Source organism: Lepisma saccharinum, chromosome 1 (genome assembly GCF_977018435.1).
Source record: "Lepisma saccharinum chromosome 1, izLepSacc3.1, whole genome shotgun sequence".
Classification (NCBI taxonomy): domain Eukaryota; kingdom Metazoa; phylum Arthropoda; class Insecta; order Zygentoma; family Lepismatidae; genus Lepisma; species Lepisma saccharinum.
Window position 1 is genome coordinate 181,479,994 of NC_139229.1, and position 14,514 is coordinate 181,494,507.

At 36.2% G+C, this 14,514-nt stretch overlaps 1 protein-coding gene across 1 annotated transcript in view; it reads left to right on the plus strand.

Annotated features, from left to right (window-relative positions):
- The window catches only part of Klp3A (kinesin-like protein 3A), an 80,302-nt gene that overhangs the window by 57,013 nt on the left and 8,775 nt on the right, over window positions 1-14,514 (plus strand). Inside the window, exons 13-17 of the mRNA XM_083143798.1 lie at window positions 244-660; window positions 1,273-1,411; window positions 3,707-3,843; window positions 6,613-6,726; window positions 13,989-14,189. Coding sequence (XP_082999924.1) covers window positions 244-660; window positions 1,273-1,411; window positions 3,707-3,843; window positions 6,613-6,726; window positions 13,989-14,189 — 1,008 coding nt within the window. The remainder of the gene's footprint in view (window positions 1-243; window positions 661-1,272; window positions 1,412-3,706; window positions 3,844-6,612; window positions 6,727-13,988; window positions 14,190-14,514) is intronic.

Below are 14,514 nucleotides of genomic sequence, written 5' to 3' on the forward strand. Positions count from 1 at the left end.
GCTTTCTTTAAAACACAATATTATTATATAGTACATATAAAGCTTATTTTCTGTGCCACAACCAAGTATAAAACATCCGTTGTGGGGGTAATTTATACTCTACTTTATTTACACCTGAAAAACAGGTGCCATCTTGAAAAGTTTGGATAATACGAAGTTGACATTTTTTGGTCCCTTGAACTTCGTATTAACGAGGTTTTCCTGTAGTTAAATTCTAAAAAAATTTTGTTTGTAATTTTTCAGTCAATGAAGCAAGCAAGGGTTAAACTGATCCGCCAGATGAGGGAAGATGGCGAGAAATTCCGCCGATGGAAAATGCAACGAGAAAAAGAGCTCAATAAGTTAAAGGAACAAGATAGACGTCGGCAGAACCAACTGGTTAAAATGGAGAGACTCCATAACAAACAGACGAATGTCCTCCGAAGGAAGATGGAAGAAGCTGCAGCCATCAACAAAAGACTGAAGGATGCACTGGCTCTGCAGAAGAGAGTTCAGGAATCCAAAAAACAAGATAAAGGGTTGCAGGGTTTGTCTTCAAGAACCAAGACCTGGCTGTCCCACGATCTGGACCTTGTGTGTAGCACAAGGGAAGCTGAAAAATCTCTTGCTGATCTACTAGAAGGCAGAACCACTTTAAGCGAACAATTGCTTAGGTTACAGGTAAGTTTACACTTTATTTTTGTTGCAATGTTAGTTTTAAGTGAAGATTAGATCGTTCTCCCAAAGTGAATTCTTCACTCGTGCAAATTCCTTGAGTGAGCATTTTACAGCTATTTATCATTGGCGTATAGAGCAGAAATTGAGTAGCAATTTGAATGTTTCTAACTGCATAGAAATAACTAGTTTTAGTTCTCTTGTTGCTGCCTATATATTTTGACATGAGTATGTGCATTGTTTGTGCTAGAAGAGCAAAGTGAAAACCTGATTACATGTTGAAACAAAGTGTAAACAATCCTTTATAAAAAAAATATTTGTGGCATCCGTATTTAATTATAGAGGCAACAATAGTGCTCCATGGCTAATTGGGTCCAAAATGTGTTTCAAAATAAACATCTAAGCAAGTACTGGACATATTCCTTACTTGGGGTTTGTACGAAATTATAGATTTGGGTTCTAATTATCTACTCATCCTCGTATATGATGGCAATGCTATATAATGATGACTTGGTTTGTCTTGTGGGTGTTTTTCACTTTATGTATTGATTCTCTGTACATTTTGTCATCACACTACTACCCTTTAGTAAGGAATAATGATTTTTTTTTCATTTGTAGAAAAATAGAGCCCGAAGAGATCTCTCACCTGAAGAAGCATATAGCTTAGAGGATGAAATAGAGATTCTGAAAACTGACATTAATATGAGAAATGTCCAAATAACTGAACTTCAACAGAAGATTGTTGAAACTGATCTAGGTGAGAAGTGTTGTACAGAATTTTTCTTTTGAATGTGGAGAGTTACACATCTTAGAAAATTTCAATCATTATTACTACTAAACATTTGATTTCAATGCTAGTTGATATTTTCACACAATGCATAGTCAACATTGAGTCTTAACATGTGCCTTACTTCAGTTTTCCAAATTTGGGAATTGCCCACATCTTTCATCAAGGATGAGATTACTCATCGAATGTTAAATTTAGAGAAAACCATGGTTAACATAGTTGAAGAGATTAGGAAACTACATGCAGCTTTTCATTCCTGAAGGAGGATCTAGGTACACCCAAAGGTTCAGAAAACTGAAGTAAGATATTTTTGTCATGCTTTCTCAACCTTATTTTATGGTGGCACATCACTTCTACTCTAGTGGAAGGCACAGTTAGTAATTGTTTTAATGTGAACAGAGTCTATACAATTGCAATAGCACCCAGTTCAAAATGGCTATAAACAAAAGCATATGGTAGAGAAGAGAGGATGTCTCTGGAGTCTGGAGAGATTGACAGAAGTTCCTCCAAGAACCTTTTGCTTCTTCATAGATTAATGTAGTTTTGTATGCTGTTCAATGCATTTCCTTTCTGCACCCATCCTTGCTTAGTAATTGGATTTCAAATCACTGAATAGCACAGAATTTTATCTTCCTATCCATGTATTAAAATATCAAGTTTGACAGACTAGGGTTTGTCACTGTAGTGTTAATTTGCAGTGCTGAGTAAAGATTAGAATATTCAAACTAAAAAGATATAAATTATTTTGGTTACATGTGATTGTGCCCATTGTTACTTTTCTGATTCCACATCTTGCCATAATGCATTTCAAGAATGTCATGATACTGTTTATTAGGACATAAGTTTTTGTTATTTGGTAATTTGTATTTTTTGTGTTGTACGTATGTTTTATGTACACTTTTTATAAATATGTAAATAGAATACACCCCAATATATTATACCTAGGTATATATATATCAAATATTCAGGCGTTGTGTTATGATTGAGGAAATGAAATCTGTCTATAACACTTTGCATTATATTCCATGGTATTTAAACTTTATGAAATTGCAGGTATACCTGTCTTATTACCACCTTGATGTGGCAGCAATTACATCATTTCTTCAAAACTACACATGATGTTTCATGAAGGTGACCTATTCGAATCACAAAACAATATATCAATTGACACTATTGTTAACAGTTTAAAAAAAAAATCCTCTCCATATTGAGAAAATTTATAAATTGGCTATTTACTCTTCAACCACTGCCTTTTGCTGATATAATTTACTTATTACATGTAATAATGAAAACATGTTCACAACATGTGACAATTAGGGTCCAGTGGAACATGTCCAATTTTCATTTTCCCAAAAATTAAGTTTTTCTAAAATTTTCCAAGTTTTTCTTTTTTTAATTTGGAGAGGGGCATTACACACCTTCAGTGGTCTTTTATTGTGCTTCCCTTCAAATTTGGTTCATCCAGTATCCATAGGGTTGATGCTAGAAGAGATTTTTCCTTTTTTTTTTTTTTTTTTTTTACCGTGGAAACACTGCTTTCCTTACACATCAATTTTTTCTCCAAGAAGTATCGGCTTATTTTCAACTTTTCATGGTTGTAGGAATATACCACTGCTATATAAATTTTTCATTCACTTTGGTCTATTGTGGTAGCCACAGGGGCATGCTGAATAAACTGTTTCTTATAAAATTTCAATTTATTCTTAAACGTTCATTGTTGGGAGGTACAGTTCACCCCTAAAAGTCCCATCATTCTGAAAAAAAAAAAATCTATGACAATTAGTTCTCAAGCTAAGATTTCTTTTTACACTGCGGCAAGTTTCAAAATCATGTTCTTGAAAATTTCCATCTGGAGAGACTAACACGTGGTAGAGGTTCCCGTCTGCTAAGCGTTAAGATACTTTTGTGTTTTACTAGACCTAGGAATTAATTGTTGCTTTGGGTGTAATCAGAGGTAAGAGATGTCCAATGAAGTGAGAGGTAGCCATGTTAAAGAATGTGGTGATGGAAGTCCAAAATACAGAGTTACTCACAAAATACACTCAAAACAAACGGTGTTATATCAACAAACGATTTGTCTTGAGCCGATTCCACATACTACATAATCCACTCTCCAGTGACTGTAATGTCAATGAAAAGTCGATAAAATTTTACCTGTTACTAAAACAATGTTCTGTTTATTATATATCAGTGAATAATAATGTGTTTTCCAGTACATGGTGCACAGGTCTAGTAACAAATCTTTATACTGTACTTGTCTTTCAGAAAAGCAAGCTAAAACTAGATGGGACAGCATTCAAACAATGCTGGAAGCAAAGTGCGCATTAGAATATCTCTTTGAAGCTGCAGTGGAGTCTAAGCTGGATCTTAACATAAAGCAAGGAGATGTGGAAGATCTGAAGGTAGTGTCATTGTTAAGTCATAAATGGTTCTTTAGTGGTCATCTTCACTCTAGCTTCCAACTTATTTTCTACGGCAAAAATTCAGATTATTCAAGGATCACTTTTTTTCTTCCATGCTAAGTTCCCTGCATGCAATGAAGTTAGTAGTTAATTGTAAATGTGCAAAACTTGAAGTATGGTCCTGAGTTTACAAGTCACTGGTAGCTAATTCCCAAACATTAAACATGCAAGCCTTGAAATATACATTTTTACATTATTTCCTGTATGTTACTTGTTGAAAGTTATCTAATGGATCCCTGGTAAAGCCAAAGTTTCATTAACTCTTCAAAAATACCTCACATTTTCCATACACCATTCTAATATATGTCATTTTATTATTTGTAATTCTATAAGTCACATATGTTCAAGAGATTTACCCTATGCATTTTGTATCAGATGTTAGTACATTAGGGAGAGTTCACACCGATCGCCTGGTAATTAAGGGGTCCCGGGTTTGATACATGCTGGAGGCACATAGTGGTTTGGGTCCCATTTTAAACTGTAGGTTCACTACCGATTAGTCTTACTGTGCATGAAGTGGACTTTAAACGCCAAATCAACAACACCAACACAACTGAAGAAATGAAAGATTTTTAAATGTACCAGGCTGTATACCCTTCCACTTCAGCTGCAAATATGCGATTATGAACAATATTCCTCCATAGGTTTGGTATTATAGCTCACCACTCACTGTGTATCTCAATTTATCTGATCCGTTTGTACACATCTTAAGTTTAAAATAATCTAATTATGAAATACTTACAATTTTTCATCAAATGTATGCACTTGGACACATTATTTGCATCTTTGGACAAAATTCTAGGCTGCAAATAGTAAGATTATTTGCCACTTTTCACTTCACCAATGAAATCTGTATTCCCAAACACGTCAAGTGCATGCCCATCTTAACCCAAATATTCAATGTCATTTTCAGATGAGTTTTCTTCAGTTTTGATTTTATGCGTTCTTCTGGCTCTTCTTTTAATTTGTCCATATAGTATAATTTTGGTGTAAATCATGCTTTATATTGTTTATCTGGTCATACCTCTATACCTATATAGTAGGGATGGGCCAATATGAAATTTTGGCCGATACCAATAAAGTACCGATATAAAATTTACCGATAACCGATATTCTACCGATCTGATATAGTTAGAAATGGTCCTTGAAGAACCTGAAATGGTAATTGATCTCCTTAATAAAAGTGTGTTTCGAGGTGACAATAGTGCAAAAGGTGAATATTTAGACATTACTTTTTTAGAAAGTAGAGCATCGAGATTATCCATAAAAATTACAAGAAAATGGCAGAATTTTGCACTAAATTATAAGATATTTATCGATATATCGGATTGGTAAAATAATCGCCAATTTTACTGATAAACCGATACACCTATATGCCTATATCGACCGATATCAGATAGACTACCGATTAATCGGTCTCATCCCTACTATATAGCTACAGCTTTATTAAAAATCATGAAGCAATATTAGTAAATTCAACAAACTGGAAGCACAACTATTAGTATATGCTTGATTGAATATGTCCAGTGCCTCCCTGATAGGATAGTGAGTAACAAGGATAGTGACTAACAATGTTCCCATGTAATCAATGGATCTCTGGTTTAATTCATGGTGTAATCCTGGCAATCTTATCTAAGCCTAAAGTGGACTTCAACAAAATTTTTGTGAATGTTGTCTATTCATATTGCAGCTAATAGTCTTAACAGTTGGGCTGAAAAGTTCATAGGCTGACTCATAGATGGCGTTACTAGAATTAAATCCATGTGATTTTTACTTAGTACTAGCCTTCAAAAGATACGTGTATAAATTTCACAGCTGCCGGATAATTAGTTCGTGAGATATAGCATTGTGAGTAAAGCAGCTTTTGTTATTGTGAAAAAATGGATAAAAAAGAATTTCGTGTGTTAATAAAGCATTGCTTTTTGGCGAAAAAAAATACTGTTGAAGCCAAGGCTTGGCTTGATAAACATTATTCGGACTCTGCACCAGGAAAATCAACCGTTGAGAAGTGGTTTGCTAAATTTAAACGAGGCGAAATGAGCATCGAAGACGATGCACGCAGTGGACGCCCCGAAGAGGCTGTTACCGATGAAAACATCAAGAAAGTCCACAAAATAATTTTAAATGATCGTAAAGTGAAGTTCATAGAGATAGCTGAGATTATTACATAGCGTTGTTGGAGCGTTTAAAGGATGAAATCACGAAAAAACGGCCCCATTTGAAGAAGAAAAAAGTGCTGTTTCATCAAGACAATGCACCGTGTCACAAATCAATGAAAACGATGGCAAAATTATATGAATTAGACTACGAATTGCTTCCCCATCCACCATATTCTCCAGATCTGGCCCCCAGTGACTTTTTCCTGTTTGCAGACCTTAAAAGAATGCTCACTGGAAAGAAATTTAGAACTGATGAAGAGGTAATCGCCGAAACTGAGGCCTATTTTGAGGCTAAAGAGAAATCGTACTATAAAAATGGCATCGAAAAATTGTATGACCGCTATAATCGTTGTATCGCCCTCAAAGGCAACTATATTGAATAATAAAATCGAATTTTGTCAAAAAAATATTTTTTACTATGTTAGCCTACGAACTTTTCAGTCCAACTGTTACCAAATCTACAATAGTGTTTATTTCACAATGTAATTGACTATTATGGGACTACTTTGCTTGTTCTTATAACTTCCTTTTTTTTCTTCTTTTTTTTTAGGTAACCATCAGTACCATTGAAAATATGCTGAAGGAAAAAGATGAGAAATATAACTCTGAAGTGCAAGTGTTCAAGGAGAAACAAGTGAAGTTAGAACAGGAGTGCCAGGAAAAGGTAAGCAGAAAGATATTTATTACTTTTGAATTATTTTTATGGTAACCAATCTGTATAATTGCTAATTTTTCATGGGGAAACTCTTGCCATGCTTTGAGCCAATGCAGTTGGTGGCAGCACAATTCAGGGTTCCGCATGTTGAGATAAAAGGAAGTTGCCAGCCAAGTTGATATGCCCCAAAAATGGCACTTCCATTTATGTGAATCCTTTTTAACTTCATTTAATGATCATCTTTTCATTGCTGGGATAGCGCACAGTGGCTGAAAAACAACATAAAGCAATAAGAACTTATTACTTATAAGGAGAGGCACGTATTTTTGGTAAGTAAAAAAGCAAAATTTCTGTACCAAAACAGTCTATTTCGGGTTCAAAAGCGGTATATAAAATGAAATTTCATTGTTATAACCGAAAAATCTGATAAAAAGCTGTATATAGAATGAAATTTTGGTTTTAAAATTGTTAACATAATCCTAAATTTGTTTTAGAAACCACTTATTACACAAAATAAACATAGCACATTTATGTAGGTACCAGAGTATCAAGTTTATCAGTGTATAAAGGGGTCCATTTTTTCTTATCAAATATTTACAGCAGAATTAATCAATTTTCCATGAATTGCATAACTCGCAGAATAATTCAACCCTGAGAAAGTGTCATGTTGGCAAATAAACTCTAAATTTAGTGTTGTCTATTTCCCATTTAGCAAGTTCATTTTGCATAATTTCGTGACAAAAGAGGGTAGGAAAATGCACTTCACACCTTTCAGAAACATGAAAAATTAACATTACAATGTATTTCATGTTTTCGTCAAAAACTAAATGTTCATGCCTCTACTTATGAGTCTGATGTTTCACATCGTGCCCCTCTTAACTGTTCGGAGTATGATGTAATCTAAGGTTATAAAATACCCCTTCTTTATGCATACATTGGTGGTTTACCATTGCTGTATCATGGTGCTGTGGAACAAGTGAACAATGATCACACTGCTGATAATACAGTACAAATTGTGAACATGAAGGAAAACTAAAATTTTACTTGCTTCTCCGAACATGTCATAGAAACTAAACATCACTAACCTGACAACAATTAGCAAAGATGATCACCAGCATTGAGCCCAGCTAGCTATAATGACACTCTCCGCACACGCACAAACATAATGGAATATTTAACTATCATTAGGGCTGAGCGGTTTAAATTTTTTCACTGATACCAGCAGATACAATTGTTTTTGAGTTGCTAGAAGCATGTCCAAAACCAACATTTCTTTCTTTTAAGGTTCAAGGTTCGTTCACATTTTACAACTTACCTTTGGCTTTGAAAAAAAATGAAAAATACATATTTGTACGTTTGTTAATTGAACGTGCACTCAAGTTCCGTGAACAGCAAGTATGTGACAAAGATCCATATGCAGATAAGACTTGCGGTCAAGTATTTTGCAAGTCAAGGGTAACGTGAAATAATAACTCCCATTGGAATTCCTACAAAGTCTACCAGGCTTTGTTCCCAGCCACCGAGGCACCTGCTGTATCGTGGACATCTCTCTCTCTTTAGAGGCCTCCCGCAGTCAAAACAGTGTGAGTGGTGGACGTGTCTCAAACATACTACGTAGCATATTCCTGGAAATTCAAATACCTGGGCTAATCGCCCTTTTCCTTTACAACTTTAGACTTTTGTTTGTCCCAACCGGGTTTCAGTAGGCATGTTTCGGCACAGAGAATGGTGATGAATGAATGAGTGATGTGTAGAGGCATGCATATTTCATTTTTGACGAAAACACAAAATGTAAAATAACACATCACATTTATAACATTTATAAATAACATTTGAGAAACAAAAATGTACCCCTTTATACAGGAATAAACTTAATATTCTGGTAATGATTTAATGTGCTATTAGAAGGGATATGTTTATTTTGTGTAATAGTGTAGTTTTTAAATCAAATTTTGGATTATATTCACATTTTTATAACCAAAATGTCATTTTATATGCTGCTTTTTCACCGCTATAACATCAAAATTTCATTTTATTTATTGCTTTTGAACTCGAAATTGACTGTTTTTGTACTGAAATTTCTTATTTATTTACCAAAAATATGTGCCTCTAGTGATGTGATTAAATTGATGAATGGACACTCGCAAACATCCATGCTCAGGCCAGGATTCAAACCCAGGACCCCTAGAGTCTTAGCACAATATGCTAACCACTCAGCTACTGGGGCCAGCTCTGTAAAGTTGAGATGCATCGTTGCAACAGAGCATAGTTTTGTGGATTAATTTATTCATCGCCCCTTGTCAGATATACATATTTACAAAATGTAATACTACTAAACACACACACACACACACACACATATTTATATATGTATGTATGTATATTTACATATATAAAGTTATAAAGTAGGTAGTAACCAAGGTCCGTAGAATCAGTCTTCCTCCCTACCTGGGCTTTTTAACAACCCCTGCGGTCGAGAATTCTGCGACGTCATTGGGGAAGCACTTGCCTTCCTTCGCCAGTCTTTTTTCATGGAAGCGCATTGGAGGCTTACTTGGAGGCACGAATGTTTTCAATTAGTATACAGACCTATATGTATGCAAAGTTATATTTAGAGGAAGGGTTCTGGGGGTCAAGTTCCCCCGGAAAAGTTGCCAAGTACAAAAATTTAATAAGCAAAATACTTGATTACAGTATGACCAGTGATCTGGAACTGTTTGTTGTCGGAACTCTGTTCCTGCTGCACCTTGTAAACAATTGGTAAAGAGGAAGGAGAAAGATCTTGAACTAAATTTTACTCTTGTCGGTGGTTGGTCCGAAAATGTAGAAAAAAATACATTTCGGTCAGTGCTATAAGTTTAAGTTGTAATTGAGTACCTAATTTCCTGAAATGACAGACCTGATAGATCTTGTGTTTATATATTTATTTTGGATGCAATAATATAATAATAATATTAATAATAATAATAATTACTGTTATTTAAGTGAGGAGCACGATTTTACAACCAGGTCAAAATTGGTTATACAAAATTACAGAATTGAATACATAAATACGGAGAAACTAGTACTCACTTTTATCCGCGAAGCTGTTTTTTCTTCTTTTTCGATTAATTTCAGTGGCCACTGCCACCATCCTCGTTGGAACTTGCTGCGCTGTTGCTTGGCGTGCGTCTTTTGTTCGTAGTTCTCTGGCTGCCGCTAGGTGCGCTGTTAGGTGCGCCGTGCATCTTGGTGCGTCGTCTGCTATTTCCGGGCGATAACTGCTGCAGTAGTGGAATCCAAGTGTGGTGCGCTTGCCCGCTATCGATGTTTAGTTCGTGCGGGAAGTGCATTATGGCGTGCGTTTCCTTGATTTTGGTGTCTATGAGCGTGTGGGCAGTGTGTTTGACTCGAACCTTTTGAATTTTATGGCTATTGTATTTGATATGTCTAGCAAGACCAGTAGTGGGTTGGGCTTTTTTCGCATCTGCTAGGTGCTGTTGGATTCTTTCATTGACAGATCTGACGGACCTGCCGATGTAATGAGCCTTGCTTTCACACTCTGCATCATATACACCTGGGTTGTCAAGGGGAGAGAGGAAGTACCGTTTGTGCTTGTTCAATTTATCAGTTATTTTGGAGTTGGGTTTGTGCGCTACTTTGATGCCAAATGGGAGAAGGGCTTTGGCTATGCGGTTGGAAGTGGTGGGATGGTAGGGGAAGGCAAACCATTTATATTGGTCGCTGGGGGTTGGTTGTGGCTGGGCTGTTTGTGGATGGGTTGATTGTGGTAGGTTAGGGTGTCTGACCTGTATTTCTGCCTTACTGCACCAAGTGGAAAGTTGTGATTCAGTGTAGCCACGTTTCAGGGCTATTTCTGTGATGGTGGCTATCTCCTCTCGTAGATCCTCTTCTTTGCCACAGTAGGAGAAGGCTCTTCGATAAAAGTTTAGCCACACATTGGCTTTTTGCTTAGGGGGATGGCTGGAGAGAGCATGTATGTACTGGTTGCCTGCATCCGGTTTTCTGTAGACGGTGGTTGTGAATTTGTTAAGTGCACGGCTGATGGTGATGTCCAGGAAGTTGATTTTACCAAGTTTTTCATGCTCTACGGTGAAGTTGAGCCTGGGGTGGATGCTATTTAACTTGTTCACTAGGAGGTTGAGTTCTTCTGCCTTTTTGTATACAACTATTGTGTCGTCCGCGTACCTTCCATATCGGATGTGTTGTAGTTCTGGAGTGTGACCCGCTATCAGCTCCTTTAGCCAACATCGTCATGCACCTGGCTGAAAAAGAGATACTCCACATTATCAATCAATCAATAATAATAATCGCAGGTCTCGTAGCAGACGCCGTACCAACTTAATCACCGCAGCTCTACCTCTATTCACAAATCATCCATAATTATTACAAGTATTACCTATTCCTATTATTTTTCTATTTCTTTCTAGTTAGTTATTTTATCGCTTTTCTGCCATCTTTGGCTAATCGCGACGATGAGTGATTGGATGAAATTGATGAAGAACACGCATGCCCATTGCCCAGGCTGGGATTCAAACCCGGGAACTTTGGTGGCAAGATTGAAAGTCAACCCTTTATGCACTCGGCCATAGAGTCTGCTATTCTTTGTCTCTTAACATAGTATTATTAGCAGATATTGTAATACCAAGACATCTTTGTATGATATATATTGTACTATTATTTGTGATACAATTGACAAACGTTCAAGAACCCTTTCTGAATTATATATCTAGATAAGTGCCTGCATCCTTGTCATACCCCAGAAATAAAATAAACCATATAATGAGTCAAAAATTTTGTTGTAACTATTGGAAAATATTGACACCTCGTCGTTGTTTTCAAATTAATTTTGTCAAGGCAGAGCGGAAGCTTGCTTCCACCGTGAAGTCACAAGTTTACGATCCCCTCCCCTCGCGGAAAAGGGGCTGTTATGGTCAGACCTCTTCAAGCAGGGTAGGAGAAAGTCTTCACTGACCTTGGTAGTAACTACCCTTAGTTATTTTAAATTGGAATTATAAAGGTATCGGTTCAAAGTTGTATTGGCTCAGCCCTAACTATGATTATACAAAAATCAGCTTTAAAGATAATTGAAAAGATAATGATAATTTTGGGGGAATCAGGATTACAAAAATGGATCCCAGTTATAGAAAATGTCATCCCTGCTACACTTCTGTGATGTAGCTGTTCTATGCCATTTCTTCAATCAGTCCAGATCCATCAGTTGTTTCACTATAGTTTTTTCTATTTTATACTCATGATAGGTATGCAATATCTAGAACCACATATTTATGGTGAATAAAAGATCAACATTTCGGTACAAAAACTGGGCATATTTCGGGGATCAAAAGCCATATATAAACCTGCATTTCAATGGTGAATAAAAACCTAAATTTGATTTAAAAACTATGCTTATTACACAAACTTAACATTTCACTTCTAATAGCACATTTGTACAGTTAGTTTTAAGTTTATTCCTGTGTAAAGGAGTCCATTTTCCATTTTGTCTTCTCAAATATTTACAACAGAATCAGTTTTCTGTGATTTGCATAACACTCAGGATAAATCAATCTTCGAAGGTGTTGTCAGTAAATAAACATTAAATTTCATGTTTGAGTTTATTTTGCATTTCACAGTTCATTTCGAATCATTTTGTGACAAAATGTGGTAGGAAAATACACCTCACTCCTTTCAAAAACATGAAAAATTAACATTACAAGGTTTTATTTCACATTTCGTGTTTTCATCAAAAATGAAATATGTATGCCCCACAACAGTCCATTGTGGCATTTTTTTTTTCAAGTTTTAAACCCAATAGTAACTAATCTCTTTATAACAGTATATTTGTATCATACAATATGTTGGTTCTGTATACAGGTGCAGAGATTTCCTCAAATATGCTGAAATGTTAATGTGTAATTGGAAGATGTAAGTGAGTACTAAAATTATTTCCGCGAAACTTACTTGTAAATTTTCTATTAATTTCGATGGCCTCTGCCACCATTTACTTGGTTTCGAGAGAGAGAGAGAGAAAATAACCTTTTTTTCTTTCTTTAGAGAGAGAGAAAAGTGAGAGAGAAAGAAAAACAGAGGAAGGGGAAGAAATAGAGGAAGAGAAAAAGCTAGAGAGAGAGATGGGGCGGGGGAGAAAAGAGGGAGAGAGGCGAGAGAAAGATAAGAGGGGCAAAAGAGTTTTTCTTTCTCTATCTGCCTTTTCTCTTTCTTTTTTGAAGGGGAGAGGGGGGAGGAAGGAAGAGAGAGAGAGTGAGAATTCTTTCTCTTTTTCTCTCTCTTTTGAAAAGAGAGGAGGGGAAAGGAGAGAATAGAGGGGAGATAGAGAAAGATAGAAAAGAAAGAGAAAGAAAAATACTTTCTTCCCAACCTTGTTTCCTTTCTCTCTCTCTCTCTCTCTCTCTCTCTCTCTATCTTTTTCTCTCTCAGGAGAGAGAGAGCTGAGAGAAAGAAAAAAGGGGTTTTCTTTCTTTTGTTCTCTTTTCTTCTTTTCATTTGTTCTCTTTTCTTTTGTTCTTTTATTTTGTTCTCTTTTGTTTTCTATTCTTTTGTTCTCTCTTTTGTTTTCTTTTCTTTGTTCTCTGTTTTCTTTCTTTCGTTCTCTTTTCTCTCTTTCCTTTTTTTCTGTCTTTCCCTCTCTCCCTTGAGGAAAAGGAAGGAGAAACTTAAAATAATGTGCTCCTTGCAGACAGACGGAGAAAACCAAGTGGATGGTGGCAGAGGCCACCGAATTGTCACTTTAGATTTTGGTGGCCGAAGATTTCAGCACATATTTCAGAATTCATTGCATGTTGTTCCACGTGCAGAGCAAGTGCACCGAAGGTTCAAAGTGTACAGTCATCTACGTGGCCTCCTCCTTCTGCAGACTTGGAAAGGTGGCACGTAGATCATTTCTTTCTCGCAGTATGCAAGTTTCTCATTGTTGATGCATACAGCAAGTGGACAGACGTGTGGCCAGTCCACACCCTAGATACAAAGGAGACTGTGCCTTGGATTTTAGTCATGTGCGCACCTAGGCGTACCTAAAGCTATAGTCTCCGATAACAGTCAGACTTCCACATCACTAGAATTCCAACAGTTCTGCCAAAAGTACGGCATTTCTCATGTTACATCTCCACCATACCATAGTCCCAGTAATGGTAGAACCTTTAAAAGTAAGTTTTGCGGAAATCATTTGGTACTCGCTAAAGTCTTCTAATTATCAACCGCGTTTTTTATCCCCTCTAACATGAATTAATGTGTAATGTAAAACTTTATTTCAGGTTCTTACACTGTTGAAGCAGATATCTGGGACAAGCTTTGAGACCTCTGAAAGCATGGATGCTGGCTTACGAGAGAGCCTTGTGGTTGTAAAAGGTGAAATCTCAAAAATCTCTGGAATTCATGATGAACTGCAAGAGGTGAGGGAAGAGAACGAGAAGCTGAAGGAACAACTTGCAGCTGCAGCTGTCAGAAGAGGAAAAGTGAGTTTTTACTATGTACTTACATGGCTATCCACATTTACCAGCACTAGTTTTTTAATAAATTCCTGCTGATAAGATTTTAGATTGTTCAGAAAAGCAGTGAATGGAATAAATGTTCAAGTTGAAAAGTTTGAAATTACAGCATGAAAAGTGACCATTTTGGATTCAAGGATATTTTGGTGTTTAGTGGTGATTAAAATATCACAAATTTGATCGAAAGTTTCACATATGCAATATAAATATTTATATTATAATAGTATATTCATGTGTGTGTCTGGCAATTCAGAAGTGCATGCAGAAAATATATGCTTCTAAGCATTGTTCA